Source organism: Ixodes scapularis, unplaced genomic scaffold (genome assembly GCF_016920785.2).
Source record: "Ixodes scapularis isolate PalLabHiFi unplaced genomic scaffold, ASM1692078v2 PGA_scaffold11__112_contigs__length_91849675, whole genome shotgun sequence".
Lineage (NCBI taxonomy): Eukaryota > Metazoa > Arthropoda > Arachnida > Ixodida > Ixodidae > Ixodes > Ixodes scapularis.
The window spans coordinates 49,660,582-49,686,255 of record NW_024609837.1 but is presented as its reverse complement, the minus strand read 5'-3'; the positions used below and the strand labels follow the sequence as shown (position 1 = coordinate 49,686,255).

Genomic DNA, 25,674 nt, shown 5'->3' with positions numbered 1-25,674 from the left:
TACAAGCTCCCATTTTATGCTGTACACTGGTTGGTGAGTAAAACTATGTATCTATTTTACAGAGTAGCTCTTAGGTGCCCGCTTCCAGGTGGAGCGGCGCCCATGTTGCCATCCTCGCTGGCGCCGGAGTCGGCGTAACTGCGCCAAATTTAGCGAGGAAATGACGTCACATGACTTGGTGTCACACCAACTATGAACAAATTCAGTTTCTTCGCAAGATTTAGCGGGAAAATTGACGCCACGTGACCTCAACACCAAATCAGAGGAAAATAACGTCGCTCGACTAGGTGTCGCGTAACCCATGAACAGTTTCAGTTTCTCCGCTAAATTTAGCGGGAAAATTGACGTCACGTGACCTTGAAAGTAAATCTATCCCTGCTAAATTTACCGGGAAAATTGACGTCACGTGGCCTGAGCACCAATTCAGTTTCCCCGCTAAATTTAGCGTTGAAAATGGCGTCACGCGAAGTCGTCCACGACACCTATGAACAAATTGGGTTTCTCTGCTAGATTTATCGGAAAAAACTGATGTCATGTCGACTCAGCGGCTATTCAATTCCCCCTAAATTTAGCACGAAAATCGACGTCGCCTGACCGCAACACCAATTCAGTTTCCCCGCTAAATTTAGCGGGTAAAATGACGTCACATACTCGGTGTCACGTGCGGAGGAGGAGGAGAAAAGGTACGGAGGAGAGGGGGGGGGAGAGGAGCAGGAGGAGTAGGGGAGGAGGAGGAGAGAGGAGGAGGGAGAAAGGAGGACGAGTAGTGGGGGAGAGAAAGAGGAGAGGAGAGGAGGGGGAGGGGAGGGGGAGGACAAGGAAGGGAGAGGAACAGGAAGAGGAGAGGAGTGTTGTAAGAACGGCTGACTGGTCGTTAGTAGATGAAGCCAACAACAGCATTTATATACAAATATTTACATTAAAATGTCCGGAATCGTCCGCTCATGGCCAGGCTTCGATCCATCTCGTGCATTCTATTTCTCGAGCTCCCGCTTCTTCTTTCCCTTTGTCGGGATGCCCGCTTCCATACAATAAGTTTCAACAAGGAGAGGAGGGGGAGGAGGAGGCGAGAGGAGCAGGAAGAGGAGAGGAGAGGAGGTGGATGAGCAGGAGTAAAGGAGGGGAAGACAATGAGCAGAGGAGGACTCGAGGAGGAGGGGTGGAGGAGAGGGTACGGAGGAGGAGGAGGGACATACCCTCCCCTCCGTACCCACCCCTTTTCCTCCTCAAGAGCTGCTCTCTAATTTCTCGTTACTGAGATTTGAAAACGTCTTCATTGTTTTGTATTTATTGTTGTTATTATTTAGTATTATTTAATATTATTGTATTTCCATACAGAGCTGAGAATTCAGCATGAAATTCGTCTGATTACAGATGGTTTGTACAACATAAAAACGTTATTCAAGCGCCAAGTATTTCCAAATGAATATCAGTTAGGTGTCTATTGTAGTTCTACCTCAGCGTGCACGTTCACACTTTACTTTTTATTATCAAGATGGCTCATTATTTAAGCAATAAAAACTTCAAAAAACCGTACCATGAATGTTATCAGGATTGTCCAGGATATTTTTCGCCTCCCAAATGACTGCGAATTTTGTCGTCGTGTTTGCGTCATCCGAGTCGTATTTGAACTGAAATCACAACAGTACAGGGTTAATTTTCAATCTGACAAAGAGAGGACTAGATCAAGATGTTTTAATTTACCAAGAAAAGTTTGAGAAAAAGAGCCCCAGGATGTTTAAGCAACGAATCATACGTACGGGAATTCTTCCACAGTATAGGCTGTCTCCCAGGAGCTGGCCGTTGACTTGCTTTACTTTTCCTTCGATAAGAAACTGGCAAACAAATCTTGACTGTATCATAAAGGCCTGAAACAACGACCGAATCGTAAAAATTCTGTCAACACTTTATTTTATTATGCTCATATATGTATGTAAAGAATTTTGTGAACCTTAATTAAAATTCTTCTATGGCAGAAGTTTCTTAGTTCCGATAGATTTTCATTGCAGTCGGAATTGTACTAAAACACTTTAAATGCAGTTTCTTGAATGTATTAAAAATTCAATAGTTTTTGCGCTGAGGCTTGATGTGAATGTTGCATTTATATTTCGAATACAGGTTAATCGATCTTACTCTTCGGTGGCTATACCTTTAGGCAGTTTCTCTTTCCAAAGTACTTAAATCCTTCCTTTAACTCTGAGCTTTAATTCTAGTGGCATAAAAATGTGTATTAAACCAAATTTCCTCACCGGAATATTTTCCACCTGAATTCGAATCCCTTGGGTCGTACCCTTTGGCACTATGATTTCGTTGGAACTGCTTGAAGATTTTCGTATTCGAGGGCAAAGGTCGGCTCCTCCTTGAATACTGGGACCTGCGCCCTGAGACGATGTATTGAAAGGTAATGGTCGAACATGTTAAAGTGTTACCTTTGTGGCAAATCCTACACACAGTTATGAACGTTGTCCTTGATAAAGCGGTGGAGTATTTCCGTACATTTTTCTCCGGCGAATTCATCTCTAATTAACAGGTGCCCAGGTGATAAATACGGAAGGTACCTGAGTGACCACCTGATAATGAACAAACACATTGAAACGTTTGCTTCTGGTTTTTTTTAAATGCCAATTCAGCTAATTTGATATTTAGCGTAAATGTTCTGAAATTGTGCTGTGACTCAAGTGCCGGTGATTTTGGTCATTTTTATACATCACCAGGAGTCAACCCGATGCAAACGAGAGATCAAGCCTTCTTGATTTCATCTAAACTATTAAAAAAAATGTAATCTACGCCTTCCAAAGAGACAATCACGGGCCAACTGAAACCTAATACTAAGGTCACTTGCGTCTTGAATGAGCAGTGAGTAATAAAAGAAGTGAAAACAACAGTTTCTAAGAAAACTAACCACTATTTTTACATGAATTGGATGCAGCAATCAACACTCACTGGAGATGTGAGAGTGATATCGTTGTGACAATTTTCCCTGCTATTGTGTGTGCAAAGGTGTCTCTCTATGCACCAACTGCAGGGGGACGCCGTCGAGGTGCACTCCGTGCATCTGAAAAAATGGGAACACTGAGCGAGACCGGTAAGTATCGTAAGTTGCACCACAAGGAACGCGGCCATCTCGAAGTCAATTTCACTAGTGCGAAATAATCATTGCATTTAACTAGTTTGCACGGCCAAGAACCGCCTAACTAGTCACACGCGTGGCGATCTCAGGGGTCTAAATTGGATATTATACGGATTCACGCCAAGGCGTTATTTAGTGCCACACTACTTTATTTTAAGCTTTCTATTGCATTCTACGGCAGGGTTTATCCAAAGATGCCACGTATTATTCGAACAGCCAGCAGTGAAGACTAATTCTGGTACTTGTTTGGCAATTTTGTTGAAAAAAAGTCGCGAGGTGAAAACCGAAGAACTAGAATTGATACCTAACTCCGGCACTTGTTTGGCAATTTATCGACAAAAGATGCAAGAATACGGTTGAAGACCAGGCAGTAAAGCCATACTTTGGCACTTGGTTCGCGATTTAGGGCCCAGATACTCAGACTCAGGTCAAAGACAGTTAAGTTTTGTTCTACCTCGGCTTCTTCGAACATTTCGAAGCCCTAATTACACAAACAAAAGCTAGACTTTAGCCCAAACAACTGTGCTACATTGAGCAATTGTCGAATTATGTATTGCTACTGACAGAAGGAACAAAATTCCAAATAAGTCACATCAAGTGACCTCGACTTTTGGCAGACAAGTTTGTGAAACTGTTTTAATTATCCCAAGTAATATTGGGGTGTTGTAGATATGTTGTGAGAATGTTTCGAACGTTGTGGGTCTGTTGGGAGATTTTAAGCAACGGTCGCGTGTGTGTGTACGCACTCTAGAAAACGTTAGCAAACGCCAATGTGTGAATAGGACTTTACAATGCAAGGACAGTCGGTATGTCGTCCGTTTAGGTGACACTGTGAAGGCTATGAATGGCGCAGTTTTGTTCCATTCAAACCACGATTTCCACGCTCCTAACATGTTTTGTATAGATAGGCAAAATTTTGGATGTGCAATACAATTAATGGTGCCTGCACGTTCCCGCAGGTGCTCGGATATACGGGACATCCCTATTTGTATAAGAAAATAGTTCATATCGGTGACATCAACGTCTCTTTTTTAAAATAAAAAAAATAAAATATTTGTTGGCGTATAATTCATCTAGGAAAGAAAAATGGTAATCGAAAGAACAAAGGTAATAGTTTGTAATGTATTTCTCATAAACTACACTGCTGACGAGGCGTACGAAGTCAGACAGGCGACACAAACACTCCACGACGCTGGCAGCGCGGACAAGCCATCGCCGGCTTTTTCTCGGTATAGAAAGATTGTCATTGAACTATGCTTAGTGATCGAGTTTATATTTGTTTCAGCATTTTCAACTTCCTTCTTATGGCTGTACTTGAGGATGCTTTACTATTACCTTTTAAGACAATTCGTGTATCCGAAATTGTCTTTGAAATGTAACACAAGAAGGACAAACTTGTAGAAAAGGAGGCTTTTTTGCTAGCCATTTACATTTGTTTGAAAAAATAAATCTTCAATATAGTAAATATGAATGCCGCAGTTAATTCATTCTGAAACTTATGAGTTTGAGCTATTTGCGTGTAAGGATCGCCTTTCGTGGTGCCCATCTTCAACAAGTCTTCAAAGAGAAGACTGGCTCAATTGATCTAATGTGCAAGGCGTTTTCTGCATTCTTTACCTGCCCCATTAGTTTGTTTTTCAGAAAAGTCTATGTAGCAGGGGTTCACAAGTACATAATAAAAAACTATTATTTTGAAGGCACAACAAACTATGCATGCCAACATTTTAGGGGATTGCATATATCTGCTGAAATTAGATGCACTTTGTTATTGTTGGCATACACAAAGCTGAAGTCTGCCACCTTAACAATTATCTCGACGCTGAGCATGCTATATGTCCGTTTAAAAACTATTTTTTTAAGTAAGAAAACAAACTAATACGTTTTTTTTTGTGATTTGGACAATGTGAGATGTATTCTCCAGCGCCTGTGTCATATGGGCTACTAGATTTATAATTCATTGATATCTAAAAAAAACTGTTCACCACGAATAGAAAAAAAAAGAAACTGCAAAGTGTCCTTTTAAAATTATATTTCAGGTACACAATCCGGAGAAGGGAGAGGAGAGTCACTACGGCCATTCTCACAAAATCTTTCGGTGCCCTTGGTTATGATATGTGATCTTTTTGTATTTGTTTCAGCAATAACGATCAATGCTACATGACTAAACAACTAACCTACGCGAAAAATGATTGTAAAACTTTTTGGCCAGACTTGTGAAGAACGAATGGTAAAGTGACCACAAGTTAAAAACTTCAATTGATTTATTATTCTGAATGACGGTGCTTTTGTTTCGCATACGCCTTCACGATAATCTTCGTATTTGTGACTAAGTTCCTCATAACGCTATATTTCATTTGGTTGCAAAAACTTTGTTTACAGACAAAAGAATACAGGTATTGGCTAAGATCGGCGACAGGAAATTAATACAGTCGTGAAAGTGTAGGTCTTTATTTTTCTAGAACGTGACGCTATTCACATATTGCAGTAAAACTGTTGGGTCATGAGAAACGCGTAAGTTGTAGTCACCAGATCACCCGGTCGATTATTATTTAACGATCTTTCCCATCATGCTTCATTTACTTCTAAAATGCAGCTTAAAACTTATATTTTAAATATACGGCCACGTAGTCATTACAATTAAAGTATTTACTGCGTAGCAAATTGTTAATCAAAACAAGTGAGATTTAGCAATGTATCAAAACATCAAAGGTACGTCCTTACGTTTTGTATGCGTTGCAGTCGAAAAACTTGAAATACTCGGGTGTCATATTTCTGCCTACGGATAACTTCATCGTTAGGTAGGCTGAAACAAAAACAAGGGTCTGTAAATCATCAATGTGGTTCACGACATTAACGCGACCAAATAAATACGCTCACGGTCTTCGGATGGAATGGACGAGAAGGCATCAGGTTTGGGTGTTGAGCACGTGACGCCTTCAACAGTTCGAGTAGCATTTGTTTCAGCCTCCAGTCCAGACGTCGCAAAGATGCACACCAATTCCTCTTCGTCGACAAATGTCTTGTTGGTTAGCTTCACGTTTAACTGAACTCGTAGGAAAATACAAAATAATTCAGTAAAGATTACGTTTTACGAACACGATGGAAAATGATAACAACTGTGTCTGTTTGCTGTATGTGTACCCTTGCCCTTGTTGAAATCTTCGAACTCAATTACAAGTCTTCTTTTACTACAGGTTTTCCCGCTCATTTTAATCCAAGCGACGACCAATTTAATCCCGGGGTCACTCAATTTAATCCAAGCGCCATACAATTTAATCCAAGCGCCACACAATTTAATCCCGGGGTCAGTCAATTTAATCCACAATATATATATGGACTTATTGTGTTCAGTGGTCGTGTTTTGCTTACACATTTGGTAACTTAGAATAATTGTTTATACAATTTGAATTTTTGGGGGGCAATTGAGAATTTTATCACTAATGTGATTACTCTGAGTTACTAGTCCCACTATTGACGAGGCTTAATTGATATGTTGGTTACTCTTTTTACACCGCAGCTTTTAGGCACCCGTTTCCGGGTTAAGCGGCGTCGGCATCGCCGACGCCGTCGGCGTAGCCACGCGGTGCATGATGGGCAAATTGCCCCGCTAAATTTAGCGGAAAATTTTTACTGCTAAATCTAGCGGAACACTTTCCCCGCTAAATTTAGCAGAAAATTTTCCCCGCTCTATCTAGCGGAAAATATTCCCCGCTATATTTAGTGGAATATTTCCCCCGCTAAATCTAGCGGAAAATTTTCCCAGCTTGATTTATCGGAAAATTTGCGCCGCAAAGTCTAGCGGAAAAGCTTCCCCGCTAAATCTAGCGGATAATTTTTAAGCTAAATCTAGCGGAATGTTTTTCCTGCTAAATGTAGCAGAACATTGTCCCGCTAAATTTAGCGGGCAATTTTCTCCGCTAAATCTAGCGGAAAATTTTTCCCGCTATATTTAGCCGAAACTTTTCCCCGCTAAATCTAGCGGAAAATTTTCCCAGCTAGATTTATTGGAAAATTTGCCCCGCAAAGTCGAGCGGAAAAGCTTCCCCACTAAATCTAGCGGAAACCTTTTACTGCTAAATCTAACGGAACATTTTCCCCGCTAAATTCAGCGGAAAATTTTCCCTGCTCTATCTAGCGGAAAATATTCCCCGCTATATTTAGTGGAATATTTCCCCCTTTAAATCTAGCGGAAAATTTTCCCAGCTAGATTTATCGGAAAATTTGCGCCGCAAAGTCTAGCGGAAAAGCTTCCCCGCTAAATCTAGCGGAAAATCTTTAACCTAAATCTAGCGGAAATACTTTCCTGCTAAATCTAGCAGAACATTGTCCCGCTAAATTCAGCGGACAATTTTCTCCGCTAAATCTAGCGGGAAAACTTTTCCCGCTATATTTAGCGGAAAATTTTCCCCGCTAAATATAGCGGAAAATTTTCCCAGCTAGATTTATTGGAAAATTTGCCCCGCAAAGTCGAGCGGAAAAGCTTCCCCGCTAAATCTAGCGGAAAAACTTTCCCGCTAAATCTAGCGGAAAAACTTTCCCGCTAAATCTACCGGAAAATTTTTACTGCTAAATCTAGCGGAACATTTTCCCTGCTAAATCTAGCGGAAAGTTTTCCCACCTATTTATCAGAAAATTTGCGCCGCAACGTCTAGCGGAAAAGCTTCCCCGCTAAATCTAGCGGAAAATTTTTAAGCTAAATCTAGCGGAATGTTTTTCCTGCTAAATCTAGCAGAACATTGTCCCGCTAAATTTAGCGGTCAATTTTCTCCGCTAAATCTAGCGGAAAATTTTTCCCGCTATATTTAGCGGAAAATTCCCCCGCTAAATCTAGCGGAAAATCTTCCCAGCTAGATTTAGCGGAAAATTTGCCTCGCTAAGCCTAGAGGAAATTTTTCCCCGCTATATCTAGCGTAAAATTTTTTCCGCTAAATTTAACGGAAAATTTTTCCTGCTAAATTTAGCCGGAAGTTTTCCTCGCTGTTTAGCGGAAAAATTTCCCCGCTAAAATTTGCGGAAAATTTTCCCCGCTAAATCTAGCGGAAAAGTTTCCCCGCTAACTTTAGCAGAAAATGTTCCCCGGTAAATCTAGCGGAAAAATTTTCCCCGCTGAATTAAGCGAGAAATTTTCCCCGCTATATCTAGTGGGGACATTTTCCGCTAGATTTAGCGGAGAAAACTTTACGCTAATTTAGCGGGAAAAAATTTTCCGCTAAATTTAGTGGGAAAATTTTTACACTAGATTTAGCAGGGAAAATTTTCCGCTAGATTTAGCGGGAAAAATTTTCCACTAGATTAAGCGGGGAAACTTTTCCGCTAGACTTGGCTGGGAAAATTTTCAGCTAAATCTAAAATTTTCCGCTAGATTTAGCGGGGAAAACTGTACGCTAGATTTAGCGGGAAAAATATTCCGCTAAATCTGGTGGTAAAAATTTTACACTAGATTTAGCGGGGAAAACTTTCCGCAAGACTTAGCGGGGAAAATTTTTCGCTAAATCTAGCTGGTAAATTGTTCCGCTAGATTTAGCGGGGAAAAATTTCCGCTAGATTTAGCGGGAAAACTTTTCCACTAGATTAAGCGGGGAGACTTTTCCGCTAGACTTGGCGGGGCAAATTTTCCGCTAAACCTTGCTGAAAACTTTTTCCGCTGGATTTAGCGAGGAAAATTTTCCGCCAGATTTAGCGGGAAAAATTTTCCATTAGATTTAGCGGGGAAGCTTTTCCGCTGGACTTTGCGGGGCAAATTTTTCGCTAAATCTAGCTGGGAAAATTTCCCGCTAGATTTAGCCGGAAACTTTTCCCGCTAATTGTAGTGGAAATATTTTACACTAGATTTAGCGGGGCAAATTTTCCGCTAGGCTTAGCGGGGGAAAATTCTCCGCTAAATCTTGCTGGGAAATTTTTCCGCTAGATTTAGCGGGGAAAATTTTCCGCTAGGTTTAGCGGGAAAATTTTTCTACAAGATTTAGCGAGAAAACTTTTCCGCTAGATTTTGCTGGGCAAATTTTTCGCTAAATCTAGCTGGGAAAATTTTCCGCTAGATTTAGCGAGGAAAACCTTCCGCTAGATTTAGCGGGAAAAAATTTTCCGCTAAATTTAGTGGGAAAAATTTTACACTAGATTTAGCTTGGAAAATTTTCCGCAAGACTTAGCGGGGAAACTTTTCCGCTAAATCTAGCTGGTAAATTGTTCCGCTAGATTTAGCGGGAAACATTTTCCACTAGATTTAGCGGGGAAACGTTTCTGCTAGGCTTTGCGGGGCAAATTTTTCGCTATATCTAGCTGGGAAAATTTTCCGCTAGATTTAGCGGGGAAAACATTCCGCTAGGTTTAGCGGGAAAAAAGTTTCCAATAAATTTAGCGGGAAAAATTTCACGCTAGATTTAGCGGGAAAACTTTTCTGCTAGACTTTGCGGGGAAAATTTTCCACAAGAATCTGCGGGGCAAAATTTTCGTTAAATCTAGCTGGGAAGATTTTTCGATAGATTTAGCAGGAAAAGTTTTCCGCTAGATTTAGCGGGGAAATTTTTCCGCTAATTTTAGCGGGGGAATTTACCCATCATTCACCGCGTGGTCACGCCGACGGCGACGGCGACGCCGACGCCGCTTAAGCCGGAAACGGGTGCCTAAGAGCTGCGCTCTAAAAAGAGTAACCAACATATCAGTTAAGCCTCGTCAATAGTGGGACTAGTAACTCAAAGTAACCACATTAATGATCAAATTCTCAATTGCCCCCCGAAAATTCTAATTGTATAAACAATTGTTCTAAGTTACCAAATGTGTAAGCGAAACACGACCACTGAACACAATAAGTCCATATATATATTGTGGATTAAATTGACTGACCCCGGGATTAAATTGTGTGGCGCTTGGATTAAATTGTATGGCGCTTGGATTAAATTGAGTGACCCCGGGATTAAATTGGTCGTCGCTTGGATTAAAATGAGCGGGAAAACCTGTAGTACGCGCATAACACATATGTATGTCTCAAAATTTCCTTGAGATCCATTCACATTTTACTTTATACAACCTGTAATCTTATGAAGCATGGTAAACTACTTCTGGACTAATACTCTACTTCCTTCCGCTTTGTGCCATGTGACATACGCGTGCCGTCCTTAAGAAAGCAAATACTTTTTGTAAATAATGAAGGGGCGGAAGTTATTGCAAAACTACTGTGCTCCTGACATTTATTAGTTTAATGTTATGAAGCGGGTATAAATTTATGAAATATTTTAAAATCTCTTGAACTCAGGGAAAATTATAAGACGGATAAGGATTTTAGTAATAAAGGTTACGTGCTTAAATAGCCTTTGCCCAATGTAAGCCAGGTATTAAAGTGTTCTTAAAATTATAGGAAGTAAAGTTTCACTTCATTAATACCAATTGACTGGTACCAAAAGCGCGGTGTGCATTACGCAGGGTGGGATGTGGAAAAAAAAAGTGTAAACATTTTTGAAGTAACTGACTTGGCGAATGGTTGATCTTTGAGCCTCTGAGGGCGAGATATTGGTGATCGGACTGCATTGAGTTTTGTAGGAAAGCCAGTGCACCGGATCATCTGCTGCCTTCTCACAATTGGCTCTCAAGCTGCATCTGCAAACACACGTAAAAAAAGAAATTTAGAGCAAGCAACGTTCACAACACTCTATTTGTTGAACTATTTACATGTCACCGTAGACTTCCCTTTGCATGAAACTGCAAATGTGGTCTAGCGAATGCAGTCATGTATTTGTATAATGAATCTTTTATTATTCAGAGAGAAACTGAGCAAATACACGTGTCTCCAATTGCTTCGTAATTATAAATAAAAAGACAATTTGAATGGGGACGAATATTCGTGGGAAGAAAGCTGTTCATTTTGATGACAGATGACTAACTTCTGTCTTTTATTTAAGCCTTTAAGTGTTCACTCCTCCTCTGAATACTAATAACTAATTGTTATATTATATTATCGGGTGACATTAACGCATCCCTCCACTGAATATAGCTTATACCTAATTTGAATAGTCTGAAAAAAAAAGGAATGCGGGGGTCATAGTTCAGGTTTACAGCTATAGATGCTTTGGTGTGTTGTGCATGTATATAACACTCAAAGTATACATACTTCAATGAGTGATATATTTTCTTCTGTGTTTACATATGACCGGTTCAAATATTGCAATGGGATTTACATTCAAATATTTTATGTACATTACTTTACTGTTAGGTCCAGTCTCCTCGATAGCTCGCGAGAGTGAAACTCTCGCGAAGAATCGTGCTAGGGGAAGACGCTCCCGTAGTAGTTACTGACAACTGTTATGACGCTGTATACACCGACATGCTACAAAACGAAGGGCGTGATTTACAGAGTTCACGCTTTAGACTTAGGGATTCATTTCTTGGAGTTTTTATTGACTAATGTCGCACTCTCGTCTGCTGGAAAGTGGTATTGAGACCCTGAGGACGCACTAGCATCCGCGCATCTTAATGTAGCCTCTTAGTATGGTGGCAGCGATATGAATCGCACTTTTGGATAAATCAGACGCCAATACGTTTTTTGAAGTAATAGATGGGTTAAATGTTTCTCCTCGTTTTACTCCAGCTTCAGCTTTATGATAGGCACACTAGCCGACTTGTAACTGTACCGTGAAAAGCCGCTAGTAAACACAGCCTTGAGGAGCGCACGATGAGTGAGCTAAAAATAGAGGCAGGACGCCCCAAGAGTCGAAAAACAAATAACAAAAACGTAAGTCTTTTTTTCACAATTCAACATAAACAATCAGTGCGTTATTTTTTATTTGAAATAATTATTACTTAAAATGCACCCTTCATATTTATAAATCATGAAGGAGAGATACGTTTATTTGCCGAACCTGGTTTTGCAAACAAGTATTTATTCTTTCCTGTAAAAATCCCAGATTTCCGCCGACCGCACGGCCTGCATATTTACGATATCAAATCTTGAACTGTTATTTCTCGTGTACCACTTTGATGGGCTTCATGAGAGGTAAACACAGAGTGCCTCTAAGCCTAAGGAGTGACAAAAAGACCAACAAACAACGCCGACTAAAAAAAAAAAAAAGAAAAATCAGAAAGCATTAAACGGAAATTGATGTCACGTGGTCTATGGACCAATATAGTTTCACCGCTAAGTTTAATAAAAAAATAGACATCAGATGTCCTAAGCACACATTCTGTTTACCCGCTGAGTTCCGGAAATATTGGTGTCGCGTGACCTGACGCCACGGGACCTAAAGACATTTTAAAATTTCCTGTTCAATTTAGCGGAACAATTGCCTCCTCGGGACCTATACACCAATTAACTTTTCCCGCTAAATGTTGCGGGGAACACAAGACGACGTTAAAATAGTTTATTCACCAACAACATATCGTCGCCAAATCGAAGCAACGTTATTTCAATATCAAATCACTGTATGACGTAACGTAAAAAAAAAAAAAAAAATGTCCGAAGTACCCAAGTTAAAGTCAAACTTGCTTCTTCTTTGATCATTTGGTGAAGTTGTCTGGAAACTACGTTACCTTTAATTCACTCAGAGCGACAAGAAACAAACATGCCAAAACACTCAATCCAATCATGTGGAGAACATATAGTTATAAATGCTACTTTTATCCACGTACTCTTCAGAAATGGAACCTGCTCCCCTGAACTATTGCCTCCGCAGGCATAGCACCAACATTTTTATACCCACAGAATGACCGGCCCGCTTTTTCATGTTTCAAGTTTATAAAATTCATGACGCTGTACTTTTTGTGCGTCTGTAGGCTGGGAGGCTTTCTTTGTTTGTATAAAACGATAATGGCGTGCTTTTCCCAATTTTTGTGCGGTGTTCTATTTAATTTAGGAGAGTATGGCGTTGTTCAGCAGTTATGGGTACAGTGGTACAAGACCTTTGCATTTTTATTGAGGTATTTCAGCTGTGTATTTTCTATCTTTTCTACCCTTTGGTGGTCAGGAGTATATACAAATAATAATATAAAAAAGAGTCCCTAACGTGGCCCTAATTCGCCAAACAAATATAAAAGTATGGCTCCAGTGCTCGTAATTTGCCTTTCGTCAGGCATCTTTAGACGTAAATTAATAAACGAGTGTCAGTGTGAGGTTACACATCTGGTTGTTCGGTTTTCATGTGGCAATTTTGGGACTAAATTGCCGAACAAGTGTCATATTTAGGCGTTAGTGCGGGTTCATTCGTGGTATCCTTGGCTCAAATCAGGCACTTTGGCAGTTAAGTGGTGGATAAAATTAAATAACCACAGAAGCCACAGTGTTCTAATTACCAATAACCACAGTGTTCTAATTATAAAAAGGAAAAACTTGACAAAATACTACATAAAATTGCAATTAATATTACTTATGGAACAACCTACTCTGAGTTGGAAATTAATAGGAAAATGAATATCTTAAATTTTTTATCCATAGAGAAACTACACAGTTATGTTATTTTAGTAAAGCACTATTATAAGAGCAACTTTAAAATCGTATTAGAAAAGGAACGAACACTTAGGCGCAAAGAAAGTTTTGTTTTTCTAAGATTTATACAAACTATGGAAAAAAAAGACGGGCATATTACGTCCCATTTTATTTTAACAGGCTTCCAGACACTTATTATAACATGGAGTCACTGAAACAAGTCAAATATGAATTAAAAGAGTGGTGTTTGAATTTTGAAATGTAATTTGGCTTTATTGCTTTAGCAGTCCACTGAGTTTTGTCACTTTTCTTCTTGTCTGATTTTTATTCATTTATTTATGTATTTATTTTATGTGTGCCAGTAATGCACATAATAAGAGGATTTCAGTGTAGCAGCCCGCTTTGACGCCAGGTCCCGCATACAAGCATACCAGTGCTTTTGCGGGCCTGCATATGTATTATGTTTATGATGTGAATAAAATTTCCTTTTCTTCTTATTATTATTATTAAGCGGAAAAATATTTCTCGCGCACTAATTAACATTTTGAAAAAAAAGAAGCCACATTAGGCGAAAGTAAGGCGCTTCGGAGTTCATAAGGAAATACAGCGTGAAGAGGACAAGGACAGATTGACGAGAAAACAGGGCAAGCGTTGAGTAGCAACTGATATTAATAAAAGAAGAACCTACAGATGTTTTTGTTTCATTGGAATCATTTGGTAGCCAGCGCTTGTCATGTGTTTTCTCGTCTTTCTCTCTGCGCTATACTTCGTTTCAGCTTCCGTCTGAGCGCAGCCAAAGCTACGTGTGGCCGGAGCCAATCACACGCCGGCAATAGGTCACGTGATCTCGTCTGCACTTTTGTATCACTTCGCTGCGCCGCTGGTCACCCGCGCCGCCCGCGCTCGCCGAGTATTTCGTCTGCTAAGGGTGTATCAACGATATCGTCTGCTACAGGTTTAAAAAGTGCCCTTTCACGTTCTGAAACTTAGTCACAGGGGATGTCAGTACGTAGGCTGGCCGCTGGCATCTGTGCCCGAGCTTTCCACCTGTTCGGCATAGTTTAGAGATGTAAGTACACGTTGCAAGGTCCCCGATGACCCGGCCGTTGATGTTTCCTTGTATTGTTTGGATATGCCAGGGCTCGAGGCGCAGTCCTTTCCACCAGTTTCTCGGCGTTCAATATGATCGGCAGGTAAAGGGGTGCCTTGATTTCGCCGCGTATCTGAATTTTAGTGGGACGCTTTGCTTGTTTACAACGCATTCGCGGTACGACGCGGCCGGAGTCTCCTGCCGAATTTGAAAGTAGACATTCATCACGACCTCTCGCGCCTGACGTCCAAATGTGCCTTTGCGAACGGGCGTTTTGAAGCGACTCAGTGAGAAAAGCAGCGAAGCACATGATTCGGCGATTTCAGGAACGAAATCACACGGAAAAACCGTGCGCTCCAGCCGTGTTGCCAGCGGATATACATGTTTTCACCAAACCACATGCATTTACATATATTAATAGAAGCATAAACTTCAGAGAATTGATTCCTTTAGTTGCAAATAGTTCTCAGCAGTACACATCTGGAGCAGTGTGCAGCTTTTACGCACAAAACAGTTATTTTAAAAGAAATTACTTTTGTGAACTACTTTGTGGTGCGTAGGAATGCTCAACTCGAAGTCGCGAACCGTCCCCTCAGCCTTTGGCTGCGCTCGGACGGAAGCTGAAACGAAGTATAGTCGCGCTGTATTTGATTATGAACTCTCACCAACTTGCCCAGTTGTTCATCTGACTACGCCCCGGAGTGCCAAGCTTGAACCATGATTGGCGTTTCTCTTGACTGATAACTGGGTTATGAACTTTTTTATGTTATTAGAAACGTAACCTGTAGTTTCTAGAAACGAACACCTACTTTTTCTCTGGCCCACACCATCCACAGTACGGATCCCGGTTCGAAGTGCAGACGCCGCATTTGAGGTAGCGAAAGCATTGTTGCACATCGACGGCGCTGAGCTACAGTGAAAGAACAAAACCATTCGCTCACAAATTTGTAGAATTAAAGTAAAAACCCAAAGTAGAAAGAAGGCTATCGACCGCTTGCTTATACGGGCTAATTTAGGCTCCATCAGTTTTGACACTGCGAAAGTCCGGCGTAGGGTCGCGCTGATCTGGCGATGAATTCAAGCTTAACCTGTAAAGAAGTTTGCAGTACAGAATCATCCGCGGAACATGTATGCGTGAGAAAATAGCATTTTAATTTGTTGCTCAAAGTAAAATAAAACACCGGACGGAATAGTTCTAAACGGGGCTTCCCTTCTAGTATTCTTCATCGACACGCGCGCAAAAAAATGTATCTTGTGCACGTGTGTCGTTTTTGCTCCGTGCAGTCTCGGTTCTGTGTTATGTTTGGTAATCTACAAATCAAAAGTCAAATTGGACGCTTTAGTGATTTATACAGCGTAAGATCTGTCTGCCAGTAGGGCGACACTGGTTTACACTCTAGATGAGCAATTTCGCCAGTGCAGTGCGACGCTAACCTGGGGTTTTTAACGTGCTCACGCAGTAGTGATACACGACCGCACGCCGGTACGATGCTCATCCAGATCTGAACGGGCAGGGTGGGGCACGAGCCCAGGATCCCTGGGTTCTCCAACGCGAGCTTTCGCTCCACGCGCATCGAGCTGGGTGTGCGCTTTAGCCCACTCGGCCGCCGATGCCCCCCTGGTAATCTACACCAGATCCTTTGTTCCCTGCTTTTTTGTTGATTAAAAGAGAAAGTTTGTTAGTGAAATATTATTTAGGCCAAATGGTTTCGGCGACCGACTCCGGTAGCTAAAACAGCAGTAGCTGAACCCTGGAATATAATCTTATACATTTATATAATTATCACTCTCGTTCGACTGTTTCGTTCGATTTGATACACTGTGAGTCAATTCTATGTTGGTGCAAAGACACTCTAATATTTACTGCACATATATAGTGGCTGACATTTTAAAAAAAACGTAGAGCGCGTCGAGACACCAGAGTCTTGTTACCGCTCCGCAGCTGATACGATTACAGGATTAGCCATAGCCTTCTATATGCTGACAAAGCCTGGCAGATCGCCACGAGAAGCTGCCGCGGAAATGAAAAAGGTGGAGCGGCAAACAACGGATGAGAGGAGAGCCACATGACTGGCGCCCTGCTGCGGCGGCACGCCGAAACACTCTTTTCCCGAGCGAACAATTGTGTTTCGGGTCCTCGCCGCTGCAAAAGCTGGTCGCTGAGGTGCAGGTTTCCCAAGAAATGGGTCTTTGATTCTCTGTGCTATCAGATCCTCGCGCTCCAAATCTGCGACCGGGCAATCTATGACTCCGTCGTCGAACTGCCAGGCCATGTGAGTATAGAGGAGGCTATGTGTTAGCCGATAGGAAAACCGAGGAGCAAATCCCGAATCAAGAAGTGTGAGCACAATAAGCCACGCTTGCGTTCCTTCACCTATCAGTGAGTATGGCACATTCGCTCTCGCTTTATTATGTTTACACTTCTTGCATCGTAATGCCTCCTCCAGGTTCCCTTTTTGCCGAACCCTGCATTCCCATTGGCCATGCAGCGATATTGAGATTATCGGGTTCTCGCCGTGCCCTGCGTTTCCTAAGCCATCGGGAAATATAAGAGAAAAGTATACATTCCTTACCATGTAATCAGTCATCACGTAGATGCGGTCCTTGCTTGCGTCAAATAACATATCCCGAAGAACTGGGTTGCCCTCGTCGACGGCGATATCGTCTACTTCGTAGCCGCTCGTCGCAGATTCCAACAAGACCTGCGCAAAACGCGCAATGCGCAAATGGCCGGTTCACCATCATTGAGTGGAAAGAAACCGTAAGATGTACTAGGGACAGGCAATATAACACATACCTGTCTCTGGCTGTTAAATATCAATATTTCCAATCAAGATTCGATTTGAGCGTTAGAAATCCGTTCACAGTTGATCGTAATATACTAAAATTAAACATATATTTTGCTAAAACTATATAATTATAACTACACTCCGTTTCATTTTAAGCCTGATTGCTACTGACGCCAATCCGATGAAACTGAACAAGCGGCGCAACAAACGCATCCTCTCAGCGCACTTTTTTTTTTTTTTTTGTTGTTGTGTGATTTGCTATTTCCGGCTTGCCCTATCATGCACGAAAAAAAAGCGTTGCATTGCAGCGTAGTATTGCAGCGCAGCTCCTGCGCTTCATTTTTTGACGTTTATACGAAACGCAGAAAAACGATAAGCGCCGTGAGAATACACTTTTGTCTCGTTTGATTGACTGCATTAGATCGTTTTTTGTGCATACATTTTTTCCCTGAAAGCAACACACGTAAAAGCTTGAGTCTGATAAACTCACCCGCTAGAAACACCATTGTGAAAGGTCGAATGCGCTCGGTTCATGGGTTTATTTATATGAATATGTTTACTCACGAGCAGCGCTCGATATTTAAGCGAATTTAGTCATATTTTCAGAATGCTGGAGCAACACTTTGTTTCTCTATATGTTCGCAAAAAGCCGTCGTTAGGAGCTAAGTGGACCACCAATCAAAGAGCGTCAAAATCGCATAAACATTGTGTTCGTCATGGTTATGTACAATTGCGGAGATTATGAACTGAAACAGTATTGCGTGCAATTTTAGCGTATCTGCCGGATTTTCAGAGGGCTTTGATCCAAACTAGTGAGGGAATGCAAAGACTAAGCCCAATTCTTCAAACACCTCCTGATTCAATCTTTCAGTTTATATTGTGCGGCGGCGACTCGTGTTTTTAATACTGATGGATTTGTTCCATCAGATCGTAGCGTCGTCTGCCCCCAGACTGAAGGTAAAACGTGGTATGGTACAATCTAAGATGTGATATTCTAGCCTTAATAGCTTAGAATGCTTATGCAACATCCTCCAATGATGCGACCTAGTCGTAAAAAAAGTGGTTGAAAGGAAGCACACTGTTGAGAAAAATGTATAAACTCATTTAAACTACCCTCCCCTTCCATAAAAAATCAGTACCTAAATAGGACACATATGGAAAAACGTCAACGTTTCCGGACAAAAAAAAAAATTACATTGCGAGACACATTTTGAGGTAAAGTGATTTTTAATCGGGCTTCTGTGTTGAGACGCTCATACCGAAATCGACCCTATGTTTCGGAATTCCCCTCAATTTAAAATGATACACAAAATGAGCGTCCAAAGTGCTCTACAAAATTCAGCGTTTTGGATGCACGATGTCGTTGAGCACCCGAAATGTGTTCTTGATAGGTTACTTCTTTTCTTTAGTACCGCTACCTCTGCGTACCACGCACGATCGTTTTTACGCATGTAAGCAATTAATTGTGAATTCTAAGATTTAAAAAATACGTAATGAATTGCCTTGCATTATATTGTACCGTATTGGTTCATGGAACGTTAATCTGACAAGTCCCAAAAAAAAATATTCTGGGGAAAGTTTGTTTTGTTACATAGATGTGCTCTCTAGAAGCTTACAAATGTTTTACGCGAGTTTAGTGAGCCTTTAATATGCAAACGAAAAATATCAATATCTGAACGGGTTTGTTAAAAATATAGTTCACCTTCTTCAAGTGTCCTCGATTTGTTCCCAAGAAGACGGCAGTGAAGTTGTAGATCGTCGTGGCCGCTACCGAGGTGAGCTGCGTGTCCGTGTAGCTGAGCGCGGACTTGGCAGTAATGGGCTTGCTTCCTTCCAGCGGTGTGTTGACTTCCAAGCCGCAGAAAAGGTCCGTTATTGAAACAGGCTGGTGGGAGATGAAAGTCAAAAATTGGTTGGTGCATAGGTGTATTATAGTGCCGGAATTTCGGTAGAACTAAGTGCTGGTGGTACAAGAAATGAAAGGAGGGGGAGGGGGGGGGTGAGCTAACGCTTCGCCGAGTCGCGCTTGATAGTCGCATGAACTGCCCGTGTCGCAAAAGACGCGAGTTCTGCCGCTCGGCCACTGTCCAGAGAAATGAACGGATTCCGAAATCAACGCCTGCCGGAGCGGCGTGTGTCGCCGTTTCAATTAGACAGAAGCGTCTCGCGTTGAAGCGAGCAAACGAGGAAGCCCAGCAGATAAGAATTAGCTGCAGAAACCACTATTGTTGCTTGCCTATAAATTGCTACACTATGTGTCTGGGTCCTAGAAGACGACGTTAAAGGCGACGTTTACGATTACCTCTAGGACTAACTTTAGGGCGATCTCAAGGACAACCTGTACTATGATCTCAAGGACGACATCCAGGAGGACGTCTAGAACGACCTCTAGGACAATCTGAAGGACGATCTCTGAGACGACCTTTAGGACGACCTGAAGGAAAACGTCTAGGACGTCATTTAGGACAACGGGAAAGACGACCTCTAGGAGGACGCCGACGACGATGTCATCGTCGCCAGGTCCTTCGAAGAGGGTGCGATTGTGCAGGAGTCTGAAAATGTGAGCTGAAATGGTCTACTGCACAACAGGAAGTCAGAAAGTCGAACAAAACCATGGAGGGAGGGGGGGGGGGGGTAGCTAAAGCATACTCTCGCATTAAAAACCAACTACCCAAGAAGCTAACATGTACCCTTCCAGAGGACGCTCGTGCGCACTGCCCGGTTCTTGGCAGCAGGCGAACATCACCTATACTCGGCGACAACTTTTCTTCGCAATGCAATCTGTTCTCCGGGGTAAATATTTACAACGAAACAACCAGGAGGGGTCTTTTGAAGTTACAATCGTATGACCGGTCCAAGGTAAGGATGTAATTGGCAAGACCGGTGGGGGGCATTGAAACTAAGGATAATTTCTCACGTATAATGTTGAAGGACAAATCAGAATTGTACAATTGAATGAAGATTTCACCGAAGTTTGCCCATCATGGCAATACAGTTAACAAGTCACAATGGTACCCTGAAGTAATTCGGTTTGGAAATGCGGGAAACGGACTACAAGGGTGAGTTATACACTTTATGGCTGAGCAGAAACAATTGACGGTACTTTGCAGGAGTACTCAAGCTTAAAAGAAAATACGCAAACCAGCTGTTAAAGGTCGACATTCACTCACCGTATTTTGACAGGGAGTACTGGGCGTAATGAAATCCAGTCCTCGATTGCCTTCTCCCTTGAAGCAGTCCCTGATATTTTCAGTGAAATTCCGCATTACCGCCTCCAGCGGAAATAGGCAAAGAGCAGACTCGTTTCCCGGTCGGTCGATCGTTTCGTTCTCACTCTTCGCAAAGACAACGAAAAGGACATCATCATCGTAACCCAAAGAGTCTGCCAGGTCCGAGCCAGGTTTGCTAACAAAGCCTGCCTGGGCCAAGTTGTAGTGGGCATCTTTATCTGAACGACAGACCAGCTCCACCTCGGTGTAAGAGTGGTAGTTTGGGTCGTTCTGACAAACGCGGACCAGCTTGGAGATGAACCGCGCTCCTTCTTCGAGCGAACTCTTTTGCACTGTGAGCCAGTAAGAGAAGCCCCGGAATTCGAAACCAAATATATAAGTTATCGGAAAGTTCGTACGCGAGACGCTGTTCACAAACATCCTGGTACCCGATCTTTCAGCTTGTACTGCTACGGAGAAGGTGTCTTTGTTCGGATCAAGACTTCTTGAAGAGACGGCTGGCACATCTACCGCGTGTGACCCTTCAGTGTTCCAGCTGGTCCCGACGTACAAGACCTGCTTGTGGGGCCCGGGTCCGTTCGATATGAACAGGACGGCAGACTCGTTTGGGTCGCTGGACAGCACCGATTCGTGCGAAGGTCTTCGAAAGTCACTGACGTTTTGCAGACTGTGAAGAGTACACGAGCCACGTATGACGTTCCCGCAGACGACGAGCGATTTGATTGAGTAGTCGATGGCCATTGCTTTTGTATGGTAGTCTCGCAATTTCTCTTGGCCGGGCAGGCAGCCACTAGTCGGAGAACAGTGCGAACTGTCTCTGTAGGGTCCCATGAATGCCAGGCTCTCCGTTTCAAGGTTAGGTTTCAACTGGTAGATCCTGTTTGCGCCACCGACATAGACCTGAAATAAAGAAATAAAAGGCGGTTTGACATCACGACTGTTTTTTACAAGCTGGGATTGGCGCTAGTAACTCTGGGATTGACGCTATAGTAACACAAGTAGTCACCGACGATTAAAAAAAAAACAAAAAACGAAGGCATTAAAAACGCAGGCATCATCAAGCATCACGTTAGCTCTCCTTGGTCAATGCGATTCCAGTATCAGCCGATACGAACTAAAAAAAAAAAAAAAAAAAAAAAAACGCACGAAGCATGAGCATAATAGTGGACCATGTATGTTTTTTTAAACTTGGTGAATATAATGTAAGGCATTTATTAATGATAAAAACAGTTGCTTTTCCGCATATTAAGCGTCGGTAGGTTCGTTTCAATCATGATGTGAGAGTAATTTCTAATGCCCCAATCATGGGGAGAATATATCTAAAAAAAGAGATGGACCTTTTTTTTAACAGACCCGTGCGCTTTTTTTACCTGCAAAACCCACGGAGACCAATAATTAAAAAAACAAAGAAATGAAAAATATTTTTTTTCCCGGAATATTCACGCCGTTAGACGCAATAGACCATTTGGTAAATACCAAGCGCCCCGTACCGCACGCGGGAAATCATGGGAACGCTGTTCCTACTGTTCCCTAGTGATCGGTAGTTTCGACCGACTAGGCGTTTACGCTTTTTTGACTGTAATCCGAAGTCATCGTGAATAAGACATGATTCCAAAAAGCGCAATCTTTACAGGAACGAAAACAGGCACACATACGACAGGACTGGCGCTGTGTTCGCGTTATTTTAATCATGTATAATACGAAACAACTAGCCCAATCAAAAGACGCGTGTTCCTGAATAAGCGTTGTGTAGATTGGCGAGGCCCTGTCGTATCACTTTTAAAACTTCTATTTAATGTATACTTTTTCATACTGCGCGTGCAATCAACCCTTAAACCTGGCTGATTTGTAGAAATATTTTACAATATTTTAATTTGCGTACAGTTTCAAATACGCTGATATTAACTGAGATACTCTAAAATGCAATAAACAGCCCCGCTGACTCCGAGCTAAATCCTGGTTTTGTTTGTTATGAATTCTCGGCTTTTTAAGCAATTCCTGCTAGAAACAAGAATAATGATAATGATAATATTGAAAGAGATTTCTGCAACTCAGCCAGGTTGAAGGGTGGATTGCGTGCACAGTGTGAAAAACGCTGACATTGAAAATAAATTTTAAAAGTGATATGATAGGTCTGGGAAATCTACACGACACATATTCAAAACAACTCCGGAGAACAGTCAAAAGTGTCTAAGCATTGAATTGGTCCAAATTACCGACCACTGTGAAACTGAAGGAACACCGTTCCCATGATGCCTTGAGTGTGGGCCGGGGCGCTTAGAGTATTTAGCAATTGGTATGTTTAGGTGGAGCTAGCCCGCCTAGCCCAGGAACGTAGTTAACTACGCTCCATTTCTCGGATTACAATGGTTGGAGAGATGATTGACGTGTGGATTGTTCGTAGTAAAATTGTTTATTCGTGCCTTAATTATATTTCGTTTGGACAATAATTTTTTTTTTATTCTAGAAAAACAAATAATAAAGATGGAATCATTTTTTTTGTAAGTATCCCAAGATCGCCTTTTTCGCATTGGCGTAGATCTATAACAAATATGGCTGCCGACGCCTGCGGAGTGCTCAAGAAGCGGAGCTCATCGAGCTCATCTATTTTCACGAGTGCGAGTGGTTTTGTGTTCACCGAGGTGTCTAGATAACGATCGTATCAGCCGACGCAGTTTAAAAAAAGAAAAAAAAAATCTGTCGCCAGTATGCACTTTTGGGAACGCTGTGCGGGTGCTTGTTTTCGTTGCGGGACTGGCCTAGCGTCTGTGCGCTGATGGACGCCAACGCACAGATTTCACGTATGTACGCATCTTACTGGCATTGCAGACGAGATAGGCGGTGATGAAATAGCAGACGATGCCGGGGGCCTGTCGCGCCTCTGCTCGCACTACTAGCAGGCGGAGTTAGCGGCCAGACTAGACGCACCGGATGCCGGGAAAGAGAGACACTATTCATCCGAGCATGATCCGTCCCGATACGTATATGGTTCGGCCGAGCAGTCAAGGTAATCCAGCAGTAATACCCGGGTCTACTGATATTTTGGCGGTGCCTAGAGCGGACCGTGACGTCACAACTGAACTGAGTCTAACGTCGTAAATATTGTGAATGTTAAAAAAAAATTATTTGTGTTTTCAGAATAACGAAGGGAACCATCAAAAGGCAAAGCAGAAATAACGTTTGTAACAAAAAGAACGCGATCCACATAGAACTCGTTTTTGTGTTTCAAAGTTAGCAGTGCTTCTCATTCGCTGGGCGCCTTCCTTAAATGGAAATGTATGGCTATTATTAAGCGTTACAGAGAAATAAATGTACAGGCCTTTGTTAATAAAGAGGTCTACCTATTTTGGAATATATACGGTGCTTGTCGAAATGCACTAAAAGAAACATTTGCAAACGCATCGATAAATACCCATCCGACATATTTACTTAGACCGAAGTGTGTCTTCGAAGAGGGTGCTTAAAATTTTATATGCCCAGTGTCACATGAAGCAGATATTGTTTACTCGGTTATTTGTTTAACCAATTCACCGATTCCCGCTGCGCCACTGCAGATGACATCGTTTCACCGACAATACTTAGTAAGAGCTTATGAAACGCAGGGTGTGGCACGTCCTGTGCAACTTATATAATCGTTCCACAGTCAATGCTATTTGGACGTTAGCTGATATAAGAAAGTCTAAAAAGGAATCACAAAGCAACGACAGTGAACATAAGAACGCCCTGCGCCTCCTAAGCTGAGAGTGACTATAATGATATACAAGCATACTTTGATTCTGCTCATTATTCCGATGCACGAATTATTTATTTATTCGATCCTCTTTTATATCAAGAACCCTTTCTTGAGATTTCGGCCTTAACAAGCATAAATACTTCACTGAATGTCGTCCGAAAATTATGATGTTTGGCCGCTTCGTTGCAACGTACCTTCCCGGTATCCTTGTCCACGATCATGCGAGACACGTTCGCCCACGTCCTTAAAGTGGACGAGACGAATAGGTCAACACCGTTCTTAGCCGAGACACGGGACCCCATCAGCACTGCCAGCAGAAGAAGTGGGAGGAACCCTGGGGCAGCCCGTGAGCGGGGATCTCCCATGGCAGCTACGGTGGATTCTTCGTTCTGCGCGAAACGTTAAAGGGTGGCGGTGTGAGGTTAACTTCGATTTTCTTAACACCACCTAGAAGACAAGCCCTGCGTCTTTTGCCACCTAGCTTGCGTCAGCAGCACCGCCAGCGCGATTGGCAGCGTCTCACAACAAGTTCGACGCTGCAGCGTCTGACGTCATACGCAGGTCCTGTGTTCCAGCATAGCCTCCTATGTACTGACAAAGCGTGGCAGATCGCCACGAGAAGCGACCACCAAAATCGAAAAGGGGGAACGGCAGATAACGGATGAGAGACGAGCCACGTGAATGGCGCCCCGCTGCGGCGAGACACCGACACACACTTCTTCCGAGCGAACAAGTGTGTTTCGGGTCCTCGCAGCTGCAAAAGCTGTGGGGCTGACGTGCAGATTCCCCGAGAAATGACTCAGTGATGCTCTGTGCTACCAGATACTCGCGTTCCAAATCTGCGGCCGGGCACTCAATGGCTCCGTCGTCGAACTGCAAGGCTTTATGAGTATGGGGGAGGCTTGTTCTAGATAGTATCTCCCCCTTCCCCGTTACGGAGAAAAATAAATTGTATTTCTGCGGGACCTCCTGAAGAACGAGCAAGCTTCAACAGCAAAATGAGCATCACAGTCATCGATGGTTTCCTATTTTTGTTTGGAATGAATGTTTTTTATTATTGATATATTTAGCGGGAAAATTATTCGACATAGCCTCAAATGATCTGGCGTTTAATGTTGTCAATCTGTCCTCGCTAAATCTACCTTAAAAATTAATCTACTAAATTTAAAGGGAAAACGCTTCTCAGAATGTCACAGTGTCACGTCACAACGCAAAAATTAGCGGGCCACATCCTGCACTCTAAGCAAACCAGATCTTTTGCGGAACCTGGCCAATGACAGCTGTCGCCATA

General features: G+C 42.4%; 1 protein-coding gene and 2 long non-coding RNA genes across 3 annotated transcripts; all 3 read right to left on the bottom strand.

The window, feature by feature from the left end:
- Positions 1 to 1,543: 1,543 nt before the first annotated feature.
- On the bottom strand, positions 1,544 to 2,376 carry LOC120844144. The gene is made up of 3 exons (XR_005716332.1): positions 2,250 to 2,376; positions 1,761 to 1,868; positions 1,544 to 1,631 (listed from the first exon to the last, which is right to left on the bottom strand). It is a non-coding gene; the product is annotated as an uncharacterized LOC120844144 (long non-coding RNA).
- Positions 2,377 to 10,707: 8,331 nt separating this feature from the next.
- Positions 10,708 to 17,258, bottom strand: LOC120844143. Its single transcript, XR_005716331.3, has 3 exons — positions 17,205 to 17,258; positions 15,441 to 15,541; positions 10,708 to 10,723 (listed from the first exon to the last, which is right to left on the bottom strand). It is a non-coding gene; the product is annotated as an uncharacterized LOC120844143 (long non-coding RNA).
- A 1,795-nt stretch (positions 17,259 to 19,053) lies between these two features.
- Positions 19,054 to 24,685, bottom strand: LOC120844135 (plexin-A2). Its single transcript, XM_040215754.3, has 3 exons — positions 24,578 to 24,685; positions 20,591 to 21,550; positions 19,054 to 19,305 (listed from the first exon to the last, which is right to left on the bottom strand). The coding sequence occupies exons 1-3, from the start codon at positions 24,683 to 24,685 to the stop codon at positions 19,054 to 19,056; spliced, it is 1,320 nt and encodes a 439-aa protein (XP_040071688.1).
- Positions 24,686 to 25,674: the final 989 nt, after the last annotated feature.